Here is a 13,344-nt window from a genome sequence, read left to right as displayed (position 1 = left end):
GTGGGAGGGTGGGGAGGGGGAAGAGAGGAAACAGGTGGGTGGGGAGGAAGAAAAGTTACTTTCTCACATCCCAGAACATCCAAAAATATCAAAATTTCTTCACCCTAGACAGATGTGCTCCAGATGTTCTTCAAAAGAAATTCTAATTTCTAGGGTTTTTTCAAGGATCAATTATGTAAATCATGCCAATTACTAAGAAAGGAGGCACCAAAATGCTTCCCTCAGAACAAAGCAGAGGGGTTTTTGTTTTTGAAAGGAAGAAACCTCTTTGGGTCCCCAGGGGATGTTGCCCTTTCACCCTGGACTGGGGAGCAGGAGAAATAACATGTTGAATGGAGTTCCAGCTGTTCCAAATACTGTCCTAACCACTAGTGACAAGACCAACATTAAATCCAAATTGAGCTATTAGGGGGACCAGTTTATAAATCAACACAGTATATTGATGAAGTGACTTCTTTGGCCAGACCCCATCACCCACAGCGGACAGCAGCCCTGCAGAAGGACCTCAGTGCTGCTGAGGGGAGTTTGGACTGTCCTCAGTGCTTACATGCAGGGATGATGCCTGGTTGTGAGCGTGTCCCCTGCACCTCTCTGCCATCTTTGTCCACACACCAGCAGAAGTCGCTCTTCCCGTGGCACTGCAGGGCGGTGAAGTGGCCTAGGTCATCGCACTGGGGCACATACTGGTCATCTCTGGGCGTGCCGCCATAATGCTCCAGAAGGTTTTCCCTCCAGCGCTCACAGATGGTGCGAGGCCTCTGGGTGGGCTCTGAGCAGATGAGGAAACAAAGAGTCTTTGATTGCCATCCCAAAACAGTGTGGCATGTAGCACAAGGTCCCCCCACATGACCTCTTGGCCTTCCTCCTACTGTCTAGTAATGAGGTCACAAACCCCTAGATATTGAGCCAGGGAAGCAAATGTGTTATAAGAAGTTCTCTATGGGAATCACAAGAGATCCTTTTGATGCTCCTGTCTCTCCAGGCCAGGAGAATCTGCCATCCAACCCCCGCCACATGAGGAAAGAATGAGAGGAGGTAAGATCCACAGGGCAGAGTTTGCTTTGCCTTGGGAGGAGGATGATCTTGCTCAGGCCAGCAAAAGCCATGTGAACAACTGCTTGCACCAAAGGAGACCTGTGTTGACAGAGCACTTGTGCAGACTTTGGGGACTCAGTGGCCTATGTGATGCTTAAAAACCAATTGTTTCCCCCTTGCTTCAAGCTCCAGGACCTGTTGCTGAGAAGGCCATCCTGAACCTGGCCTGTGTCTCAGAGTCATTGCTAAAAGCCTGGCTCTGCTACATGGCCTTAAAATGTAAAACTACACTGAGGAAAAGTAATACTTACTGTAATTAGTGTTTACAGCATGGTAGAGGTGGTAGAAAGGAACTTAAAACTCTTAGCTGGTTTCTAGAAGTACTTCAGCCACTCTACTCCTGGGACTGTCAAAGCTGAACTTTTTTCTGCAGGTTCTAACTTTCTGCCACATTGCTACTCTTTTCTTCAGCATTCTCCCCTCCTATCCCTTCCTTCCCAGCCCACACAGTGACTGAAGCCTTACTGACTTCATCTACAAAGCTGTCCCCTCCTGGATTGCTGTCACAGGGCTATGGACGACTTCCCAAACATGGGTGCTTCTGTCTGAAAAGACTGCTATGGGTCGTTGAATTAACATGTTCATTTATGATAAAATTTACCTAGAAGACTTAAATAAGAGGAGATGCTTCTCCTTCCTTTTTAATTCCTGTAACTCAAAGCTTGCAGTCTGCAGAATCACACAACCAAGTATCTACTTGCTGCCACCATTTGGATGCATAATAGAAATCTCAGAAACTAACAGAACCTGGTCCTCAGCTTTCCCCATTAAGCTTGCTCTTCTCTAGTCTCTTCAATATCAGTAAATAGCCCTCTACTTTCCCCATTTCTCAGGCAAATTCATTCTTGACTCCTTTCTTCTGCTTTTCATATCTGATATGTCAAATACAAGTTCAAAGACATTCTGAACATCTCACTTCTCACCACTTCCACCCCATCGCTGTGCTCAAGGCACCATCGTCTCCCACTGGGATTACTTGTACATCTGCACTGGTTTTCCTGCTTCCAAACTCCTGGGCCTTCCCTCCCTCTAAACCAGAGTAAACTCAACCATCAGACAAAATGGTTCATTTAAAACAAGGCATTTCCTGCAACTCCTTTGCTCAAAACCCTCTAATGACTTCGAAGAACAAAATTGGAAACATGAAATACAGCTGCAGCAGGGACAATTTCTCTGGGAAGCAGGAAGATGGTGAATCAAATCTTCCGTGTTCAAACTCAACTAGGTCCACTGCAAGGCTCACCCGGTTTAGGGGAAGAGGAGACCCTTCGGTTTCAACTACAACTCCTGACCCACAGGAAGCAAAGCTTTGAGACCTCATGGAGAAGCAGGACTTGACTTTCCCACTCCAGTACAGCTCCAGGAACCAGGAAACAGAAGGCTACCTCCCCACATACCTGTCATCCACTTCAGGGTGGGACACCGTGAGGAAGCTCCCAACACCACCCTGCTCCATATTCTGAATTGGAGGATGCATTCTTTGTTCAAGAGACCACCCAAGGCACATCTCTTGGTTTGGAAATGCAGACACAGGGCAGAGTCAGTTTCTGGGGAGTGGATCTCAAACCACTCATAATGTGGGCATCCCTCATTCCTTACTCTTTGAAGCTACTTCTCAATCCAATCATAGATTTCTTTTTTCCTCTTCTGCTTGGCAGGGGCTTAAATATCCTAAAATCTTGGGCACAGAACATCCTCATTCCCCTACAGCTGACCCCATTATGCAGATGAGATTAGTTAGAAATGGCAGCCAAGGCCAAACCAGTGCCAAGAGAGAAGTCTGGACCATGAGAAAGTCTGCACAAAGGAATGTGTCCCTATTTTAGTCATTAACTTCTCAGTCTGAATCATTGTCCTTAACACATGCTTGTCTTAATAAACTTAATAGAACTCTGAACCAGTCCCCTAAGGCACCTCCCAGCTGGAGTGGAACCTAGACTTTCTAAAGAGAAGCCATAAGTGAAACAGGATTTCTTGGCATTCTTTTTTTGGGGGGCGGGGGGGGTGCGGGAAGGAAGGCAGTACTAGGGATTAAACTCAGGGGCACTCAACCACTTAGTCACATCCCTAGCCATATTTTGTGTTTTATTTAGAGACAGGGTCTCACTGAATTTCTTATGTCTTGCTTTTGCTGAGGTTGGCTTTGAACTTGTGATCCTCCTACCTCAGCCTCCCAAGCTGCTGAGATTACAGGCATGTGCCACCGTATCCGGCTCTGCACTCTTTTGAATATGCAGAATTTTTTCCTAAAAATAGGGACAGAGATAAATTGGGAATTTTGCTATGTATCAAACCACTACCAGTTTTCACCCACATGATTCTCAGAAGCACTGAAGTCCTGGCCATAACAATTAAGATTCTCTATTTACTCATTAAAATCCAAGATAAATACTTTTGGAACCTTTCTCAATAATAAAAATCGATCTTGAATAGCAAGCTTGTGGCTATAGGAATCATTTTGGCCATAATTCATCAAGGCAAACACATCCTGTGATCTTTATATCAGTTCTTCCAAAATAAAGAGAGGAAAAAAAAAAAAAAAAGCTTCACACAACTCAGCTAGTAACAGCAAGATGCCTTAGCTGCCTGCTATTGCCATCAACTGTGGACACTCGCTAACTATGCCCTAACCTGACGGCCAGAACAACAAGCATGTTCACCATCAGTGTCCCTCATCTTCTGAACAAAAACAGATTCCTGTGCCTCTTACAAAGGTGGCCTAGGCAAGAGGGATTCCCTGTCAACATGCTGGATAGACTGGAGAGGGCTGGGGTCACTCAGTTAGAGAAAACTAACTGATCTACCCATAAGTTTCCTACTTATATTTCCTAACCACATAAACAGGGCTTCAAGGCTGCATCCTGCAATTCAGAAGGCAGAGTTAAGTAAGAGTTACATAGGAAGGCAGTTTTCCTTCTGGACAAACTCTAGACTGTCAAGGTCCTCTAGCTCTATAAGATCTTAGTGTGACCTCAGCCTGACCTAGATAATCTGAACTGCCAGCCTGGCACTCAAAAAGGATCTAAGGGGCTGGAGCTCAGTGTGTAACAGATCCCATATGTCACATGTCACATGTATATATGTCCCTATAATAAACATGCACATATGAGTACACATATTATCTAAGTGTTCCACAGAGGGAAGAGGCTATCAAAGGACGGTGGCCAGACATCCCCATGTTTCCATGACCTGGGCAGGGCTTACAGTCCACAGCCTCCTTCTGCTTCTTGAGCCTCAGACCAAGCTGTTCCAGCTTTCTTTCCTAGTGGGCTCACCTGGTGGTGGCCCACAATGAGGTGGGGTGGAGCCAGGCGGAGTCTGGGTGCCAGGGACTTCGCGGCCATTAGGATCCACACACCAGCAGAAGCCAGTGCTGCCATGACACTGCAGGGGCAGGAAGTTGCCCTGCTCATCACACTGGGGGATGTGGAGCCGGGACCCAGGGTAGGCATGCTGTGCCTGGGCATAGCGCTGCTGGTGTTCGCAGGGCTTCAGTCCAGAGGTGGAGTCTTCCGGAACCAGGGCAAAGAGAGACACAAAGGAGAAATAACAAGTAGAGCAACCCATCGACTTTAACCAGCTAAGATCAAAGCCTCCTGTGCTATTTTTTCTACAATTGGGAGACAATATATCATGTGAAAAGAAGAAAAAGGCACTGGCATCTTAGAGTCCTGAATTCTCATTTATGTTCTGCCACTATTTAGCTAGTTTGTTACCTTATCTCTCAATTTACTCTCTAAGTTCCTAGATGACTGTTAAGTGGACAGAAGCCCTTTCCTCAGCCTTCAAGGGCCTACTGCTGTCTGGATAAAATGAAGAGCCATTCATGGCATCCACCCAAATATCCCAGAAGACTTTGGAGAGAACAAGTCAAATTCCATTTATCCCTTGAGCCCCAGAGTTTAAATCTGAGAAGCCCCAGGTCAGTGACAGTCACACCCTTGGGTGTTCACTCCTGGCTCATGAGTCCTATTTAATAAACTTTTCAACATCTCATCTAAATCACATTCATCAAAGCAAATGGCTCACTAGGGCAGTTAATCAGAGCAGCTACTAGGCAGGATGAGGGATGGGACAAACTCTAGGTCTCCATGAATGTAATAGCCAGTGAGCCATCAGGAAAGCAGTCAGCAGGAGGTAACTGAAGAAATAATCCACCCCCTAATATCCCAGACCAGGCTAAATAAAGAGTGGACCAAGACTAGGCTAAATAAAGAGTGGACCAAGATTCAGAGAAAGACATCATTGAAGAAGCAGTGAGATTTATGTGCCTCCAAACCTTACCAGGTGTGCACTGAAATCCATCCCCCTGATATCCAGGTTGGCAACGGCAGGAGAAGGAGCCAGGGGTATTGTAGCAAGTAGCTGCAGGGTGACATCTGTTCTCTGTACATTCATCAACATCTGCAGAGGTCAGGAACCAGGCAGAGAGAGAAGGAAGGAAGAGCATGACTTCATGGCACACAACCTGTGCATCTACATGGGCTCAGGACACGTGGAACAACAAATTCCAACTTAAGAAGACCTCTGGACATGACCAGAAAAATGTTAATGCCTAAAGGTCAATTTAATGAAAAAACATCTAGAAATGTGTAAGTTAACATATGAGATAAGAACATTCAGTATATGAATCAAACATGTGGTTGCTCAGATAAAAATATTCTGCAGTATATTTCTAGAGCATCTTTCATCTACAGTGAATTCCAGGAAGTTATTACCTTTGAACTAACCTTTAGACTATAAATCATCAATTTCCTTTTAGTAACACTACAAGGAAGATAAATATAGGAACAATGGTATTTTTTTTCTTTCATTGTTGGCACCATCTCCCTAGAATATTCAGAGAGATGCAGAAGAGCCAGATGAGCTCCAAATACTTCTATGTTAGAAGCACAAAGTCCTGCTAGATAAGAACCGCCAATTAACCAGAAATTTCCTTTATTTTCCTCTTATAGAAAATGAAAAAATAAGAAAGAAAAATATAAGCAAATATCATCAGCAGTTTTAAAATGATATGTATCATATACATATATAATATATATAATATATATTATATATATGAATGAAAACCTAAACTTGTTGGACATATGGGTATAGATAATTCAGTAATCTACACTCCCACCTGGTACCCTAAGGATTTTCATATATTGCAGAACTGCAAAATCTTGACACTTCAAACAAAAGCCAATTCATATCCATTATTAATTCATTTATTGAAATGGGCACATGCTGACAACCGCAAGTCATTCATCTTACCCTGGCCCCACCCACACACAGGCTGAGGGGGGAACTATTAAAACTAAGGCTTTGTGGATGAGGTAACCTCCCTCAAGAGGATGGAAGTCTTCCAGAATAAAAGGAGCCTAAACAAAAGGTTCAGACTCAATTTGGCTCGACTGAAACAAAGCATTAGTCACATCCACAATAATGACCAGAATTTTTTTTTTAATGTGTGAACATAAAAAAAGTATAATGGGATGCTCAGCATGAAAACTAGACAAGAGTGAAGTGCATCCTCTTGATACAGCCCATGACAGAGCCACACCCGCCTGGGAAGCTGGAGATTTACAACCTGGAACTTGATGTGAACAGGCTGGGAACAGAACAGTTCCTCACTCAGCCTCCCACGATCCAAATGAGATGTCTTCTAGAGTTATCTCCACCACCTTGCTTGACCACACTGTCACCGAGTCGCCTTCCCATAACTAAGTGCTTTCTCAGGCAACACTATGTGGACACACTGGACGTTAACCATAGGCACTCAGATTATTGGAGAGGGATCTCTCATATTATAATTAGAAAATTAGCATCTGCTCATCCTCTGCCTCTGGGAAGTTTAATCAACATATATCAGTTCCTTTGAGTAAACAAACAAACCAAATTCTCAACACCATCCACTCTAATACAGCCACAAAGGCTCTCCATGGGGAGCAGCTGGCTGCACTGGTTACCTTTTCTCCACCTACAACAGTAAAGTGATTCTAAATTCATGTCTAAAGTTAGAAATGACAAGGTGTTCTGGTTAGCTCCCAAATTGTCATATTTAATTATCCTTGTGGTTGGCTGTCTCCTTAAAAGGACAGCTCAAATGCTCAGTTGAGTGAAGCTGGTGACCATCCAGCTCTTTGGGCTTGTAAGAGGCTGTAAAACTGGCTGTAAAACCAAAGCTGTAAAAATCAGCATTCAGGCAAATGCAGGAAACTGAAGCTCCTGGCAGCACATATGCTAAAAGTACCTCTAATGGTAACAGGAACCACAAGCAATGGCAGGAAGCAGGAATTCCTGAGACACATGACCTATTTCTGAAGCCCAAGGTGAGGTTTTTTTGTTTTTTTTTTTTTAATTATTATTTTTGAACTAAGGGGATTCCCCAAAGCTCTCAAACCACCAACAAGATTAGCATCCATGGCCTAGGAATTCTGACCTAATCTGAAAGACCAAATTTACTCTCTACAGGTCCCTTGCCATTATCATGGATACCATCGTTACAGATAGATAGTAACTGCTGCAAATGACCAATGAGAAGGAGAAAGTCCCCGAAGAGACAGAAGGCATCCCACATGAGCAACCCCTGAGCCCACAAAGCTGGAGGAGGTTAAGGTCCCCTGAATCACAGTCCCTGACCCTTCTTAGAGGGCCTCATGTCATGATGTGAAACTAGATCCAAATCAGTTAGTCCGGGGCCTGAACTCAGAGCTGGCTGCAGCCTCTCCTCAGGAGCTCAAACACGGAGAGGTTTGTGGGGAGCCTGAACCAATGTACAGAGGAGGAGAACTCTTCCCCATTTCATAGGATGTCATGTGTCTAGAGAGAAAATGAGGAAGGACTTTCAGCCTCTTGGCAAAGTAGGAGCTTTCTTCACTGTACCACCAGGGGAACAGGGAGACACCAATTATACCTCATCAGTGGCAGGGATCTGCAGGGACTGATAGAAACAGACTAGTCAATTCAATAGTGTTCTTACACAGCAAAACCCCTTTACCACGAAGGTAATGAAAGGCAGCCCATTTCTAGCACAATTTGCTACTCTGTGATCTATTAAGCTCCTAGGGAACCTATTTGGAAAATGTTTTAAAAACACTCTATTTTGGACTCATTTTGGTGCCTTGACATCCTTCTTGGCCCCAATTCAGAGCAAATTCAGCTGGAACCCCTGGATAACAATCCATGTACTGAGTCCCAGTTCCTCACCACCCATTCATTTTCCAGCTCAATGTAATCCCCTGATGTCAATTAACCTTGATCCCTCCCGGCACCTCAGTTGCCTTCTCTCTGCTCCTCACTTGTTGAGTGCCCAGTGGGTTGCACCCATGTGGCACATGGTGACCCCTTTTTAAGATCTGTGAGTTAATCATCACCCTTTCAAGCCTCGTCCTTACCTCCTGTGGCTGCATTGACTTTACCATGCTTTATCCAATATCTATAATTGGAGCACAGAAAATCTGAAGTAATAGCAGTACCAAGCCCCCACCTCCCTCCCTGAGCGAGGGTCATGCTATGGAACAGGCCATGTGTAACCTAGCTGCCTTGCTTCTCCCTGGGAAAGTTCTAACTCCTGACAATCTGCTCTTGCACTGGCAAAGGCACTAAAATCCACAAGGGCAAAGGTGCCTGAGAAATATCCAGCTCACACTAAGGCAGGGTTGAAATCACACCAGATAGAGAGAAGCCTGGAACAGACTTAATTCTGGATAAAAACCTCCTGCTAGTGACTTAGACCAGATTGGTAACCCAAATTCAAATGCAGCTTCTCCAGAGAGCCTGGTTTTTAACAAACTGTGGCTAGAGAAAAACCCACTCACCCTCTTATGGTTAGTTTGATGGAGTAAAAATATGTGTGCCTCAAGAATGCATGCCTCCCACAAGACAGCCTCCATCAAAGATCTATAGAAGGAGGACTGGAGATGTGGCTCAGTGGTAGAGCACTAGCATAGCATGCACAAGGATCTGAATTACATCCCCAGCACACACATAAAATAAATTAATGATTAATTAAATAAATAATTGATTAAAAGATCCTTTGGTCACTCAGACATGTGCACACTATGGAATGCCTTTAAACACAAACACACATACACTATACACTAACATGCTCATAGGTCTATCCTGCAAGTAGAAAAGTTACTTTCATGATTAGTGCAGCCTAATTTATGCAAGATCTTTAGGAAAATGACTATTCATTCTCTACTACCCCACAATCCAAAAGTTTGGAAGGCTACCGTACAGTTCTGGCTGTGGTAGGGAGCCTTTAAAATGGTCCCCAATGATCCCTACCATGTGGTATGCATGGTTCTCCTATAATCCCCTCTCCTTGAGTAACATGCTTGTAGCCAGCACAGTAAAGCACCATTGAGGGGATGGCTTCTTTGAGATGATGACTTCCATGGCTTTGTCCTCTCACTAGCTTTTACAAAGTAAGCTGTCATAATGGAGAGGCCACCTGGCAAGAAACTGAAGACCAGCCATAGTCAGCAAGGAACTGAGGCCCTCGGCACAGCAGTCTTGCGGTCTTCCCCAGAAAAGCCTGCGGTGATCCCACCATTCTTGCCCCTTAACTGTTTCTTCCAGAGATCCTAAAGTAGCGTACTGCTAAGCCATGCCCAGGTCCCCAAGCCACAGGTGACAAAGGCATCTTGTTTTAAGCTGCTACATTTGGGGGTCATTTGTTGTGAAGCAATTGAAATTAATACATTGGGGAAGTAAGTGATAGGTTTGGCACATTTTCAAGTTTGTGTGCTCCGGAGAGAATCCCAAAAGTAAAGGACCCGAGATAAAATAGGGACAATCGCAAATGATGAAAATAAGAAAGAGGGCAATAATAGCCCAGGAGGCCATACTCGGAAACTCCAAATACAGACAAGTAGCCAACTTTACTAATATGGGTCCTAATATGATCCCAGAAGGTAACCAAACTCTCACAGGAGAAGTAGACATGAACAGGAAGGAGAGAAAATGATTGCAGAAGGGATTAAAGCAAGAAGCACCTAACCTAATATTTTGATTATTAATACCATCACACCTAGGCTGAAATTAATTTCAGCTATTTTGCTTTAGACTAAAGAGTGACATCTGCCAATCTGAGCAGTCAGATGTTTAAATATGAAATTCTACAGGCAGGAATGCACATTATTGTTTTTTAAGCCAACAGTGGGTTAAACGGAAATGAATAAGTTCCATAGGGATGGAAAAAAATGTTATCCCACTGTCAGGTTTATATACCCCCCCTGATCCTCATGATTTGAAGGTATCTTCCATCTGTAAAGAGTATACACATGACAGTAGAGGCAGGGAGAGAAGAAGGAGCTCTACAGGTATAAAAAGACATTAATACATACCTTATTTATTAACACTTTTCTCTTAAAATTTATCTTGAGGAAACCATACAATATTTAATAAAACCATTAAACTGGAATACAGGGATAATCAAATTTAAATTTGTCAGACATAATATGAGGTTGTTAAAGACTAGACATACTCTCAGTATAATATTCATGAAATTAGTAATATTTTAGTGTAGAGGTTATTCAGCAAAGCTACTTAAACTACTACAGGTTTTCCAAATGGACCCCAAGATATATGATCAAATTGAAGGTAGTTTCATGTCAATAACATATAGTTATTTGGAATTGGAAAGGACCTGTTTTGGGAATGGAAATGCAAAAGGCAAGCTTTCCCCTCCTTTCTTTGAATTGCTGTTTGCCTCAGCCACAAGCACCTGGACCCACTGAACAGCCTTGCACCTCTTGGGAACTTCCTAGTAGATCTAAACAGCAGAGGCCTCCTTCCTCCTCCCCAGATGTTTGGTGAGGCAGGGACAAGAAAAGGAGAAAAAAAAATCAGAGAGAGAATTGTCTGTGTAAGTTTCTCCAGCCTATACTAGCTCCCAGGAACAGAAGGTAACAAGCTGACAGTGGCTCATCATACTCCAAGGACACGCCTCCAAGGACAACCACACTGCTCAGCAATCTAGTCCCATGGAAACCCCTGTGCCCTCCCTTCCTTACTCTAAGGGTGTCTCTTCTCTTTTGGCAATTCCAAGGCCATTTGAGTCAAAGAGGAAAAATGTCCTTCTCAGGGAGGACCTGTCTTTGCAGGGATGTGCATCCAAGGTGACCGTCCAGAGTCTCTGAGGCTTCCCCGCTGGTACTCACCGGAACACTGATGCCCATTGCCAGCATAACCTGGTAGACAGGTGCAGCTGAATGTGCGGCCTCCATGGTGAATGCATCGTGCCTGCCCAGCAGGAGCACAGGTGTGACTACCATCCTCGCAAGGGTTGGGAGGAGGAGCAATCACTAAAAAGAGAAGGCAAAGGTGTCCACGAACTTGAATGGTGACCCTTACTCCCCACAGCATCATCCACAGACCAATAGCATCAGCACACCCAGAGCTTGCAAGACATGCAGGTTCTCAGGCCCCATCCCAGAGCTGGAGAGTCAATCTCAATATTAGAAACTTTCCTAGAAGGGTCATATACACGTTAAGGTTTGAGAAGTGCTGGTATGGGTTTGTGGTGAAAATAATAGCCATCACACACACACACACACACACACACACACACACACACACACTTTCTAATATCACACTGGATTAAAGCTTGTATTTTCTCCATTACCTAGCTCTATCAGTGCAATGAATTTGGATTTCTAGTTCTTTTGGACCCATTTTTAGGTCTAAGTTATGGTTTGGAATCCTAGAAGGGTTCATTATGGACGAGGCCCTTTAGCTCCTCACATGACACCAGCACCTTGGAATTACAAATCTACCTTGTTCTAAGATGAGGACTACATACGCTCTGTCTATAGCTGGGGTGTTCTTCTAAAGAGGTCCATAGTCTTGTTAAGTGGTGGACCAGGAACCCCAACTGAAAGAACATCCCCCAGTAATTCAACATCAAAAATATCTAGTTAGGGGAAAACCACAACCACAAACAAACAGCTCCACTGAGCTGTAGCCTTGGGTTATTTCAATATGCACTGTGTTTCAAGAAAAATCACATAGCAGAACTTCTATAAAGCACAAGTGGAGAAACTCAGTGAATTAAAGAGCAAGATTCAGTGCCATTTTGGCCAAACAGATAAATGATTCTGGTACTCACGGATGCAAGTGTGCTGGTCATCTGCAAACTCATAGCCACTGCGACATTCGCACCTGTAGCTTCCTGGCAAGTTGATACACACTGAGTTGGGGCCACAGCGATGGAAGCCAGTTGCACATTCATTTACATCTGAGAAGAAAGAGAGAAGAAAAGTGCTGCTTTCCAGTCCCATGAGTGGAAAGTCTGAAGAGTCAGTTTTCTCACCACTATGATGCTTCGATGGGACTAGGGTGGTAGGCTAAACAGGAATCGAAACATAGGATATCTAAGTGACAGGTAGGAATGAATGCAAGATGAAGCTCATCAGAAATAAAACTTTATCTCACATCTTTCCAGTGAGGTCACAGAGAGATAATTTTTGAACAACTTTTCTCAGAATTCTTTAAATGTTTAAAGATAATGTTTATAAGAAAATATGTTGTAGCTTTTTTTTAAAGATGAAGAAACATCAACTGTTGCTTTGCTGGGATATAATTGGTGAAGGAAACACTGTCTGAAATGTAAAGAAACCAGAAAATATGCTTTCTAGTAAATTTAGGAACTACTTAATATATGCTCAAAATTACAAAGCTTAAAACATATCCAAAAATTGCAAAAGATGGTTTCTTTTTATAGACCCAGCACAAAATCACCATCTCTATTTTCAAACCTGACTAGACTATGCTTCAGTTTTTACATAACTGCATCCAAATTAACAGCTGCTAAAGTCATTGATCGATGGAAATTGCAGATGTGGAATCAATGTGATCACAGATCACAAAGATCAGAGATACTTGTCTTCCACAGTAACACCGCTGGAGAGGGCAGAGTGAAAACAGGAGCTATGTGACACCAACAGAACATGGCTCTTACCCACACAGCTCCGGCCATCTCCCTGGTACCCAGGCGCACACTCACAGGTGTAGTCTACACCTGTCCCTGGATGGCACCGTGCTGCTGTGTCACAGGTGTGGCTCCCGTCATGGCAAGGGTTCACTGGGGCAGGATCGGAGTCTGCTGTGTGGGCAGAGAGGAAACAAACAATGGTACAATCTGGCTGCTGTAGAAAGAATGGCAGAGAAGGAAGGAGAGAGAGAGAGAGAGAGAGAGAGAGAGAGAGAGAGAGAGAGAGAGAGAGAGAGAGAGAGTGCAGTTGGAATTGGATTGATGTG

General features: G+C 43.9%; 1 protein-coding gene across 3 annotated transcripts in view; it reads right to left on the bottom strand.

The window, feature by feature from the left end:
* The window catches only part of Nid2 (nidogen 2), a 61,323-nt gene that overhangs the window by 10,428 nt on the left and 37,551 nt on the right, over positions 1-13,344 (bottom strand). For 2 of the 3 annotated variants that reach the window (XM_015490767.2, XM_015490759.2), the window contains exons 9-14: positions 13,046-13,189; positions 12,194-12,322; positions 11,247-11,390; positions 5,380-5,499; positions 4,371-4,604; positions 548-769 (exon numbers count right to left, since the gene is read on the bottom strand). In XM_015490767.2, coding sequence (XP_015346253.2) covers positions 548-769; positions 4,371-4,604; positions 5,380-5,499; positions 11,247-11,390; positions 12,194-12,322; positions 13,046-13,189 — 993 coding nt within the window. The remainder of the gene's footprint in view (positions 1-547; positions 770-4,370; positions 4,605-5,379; positions 5,500-11,246; positions 11,391-12,193; positions 12,323-13,045; positions 13,190-13,344) is intronic. The other variant, XM_048798590.1, reaches the window with a different exon arrangement.

This window comes from Marmota marmota, unplaced genomic scaffold (genome assembly GCF_001458135.2).
Source record: "Marmota marmota marmota unplaced genomic scaffold, marMar, whole genome shotgun sequence".
In the NCBI taxonomy this organism is placed as follows: domain Eukaryota; kingdom Metazoa; phylum Chordata; class Mammalia; order Rodentia; family Sciuridae; genus Marmota; species Marmota marmota.
Note: the sequence above shows the minus strand (reverse complement) of the source record. Positions and strands in the feature narration are given on the sequence as shown.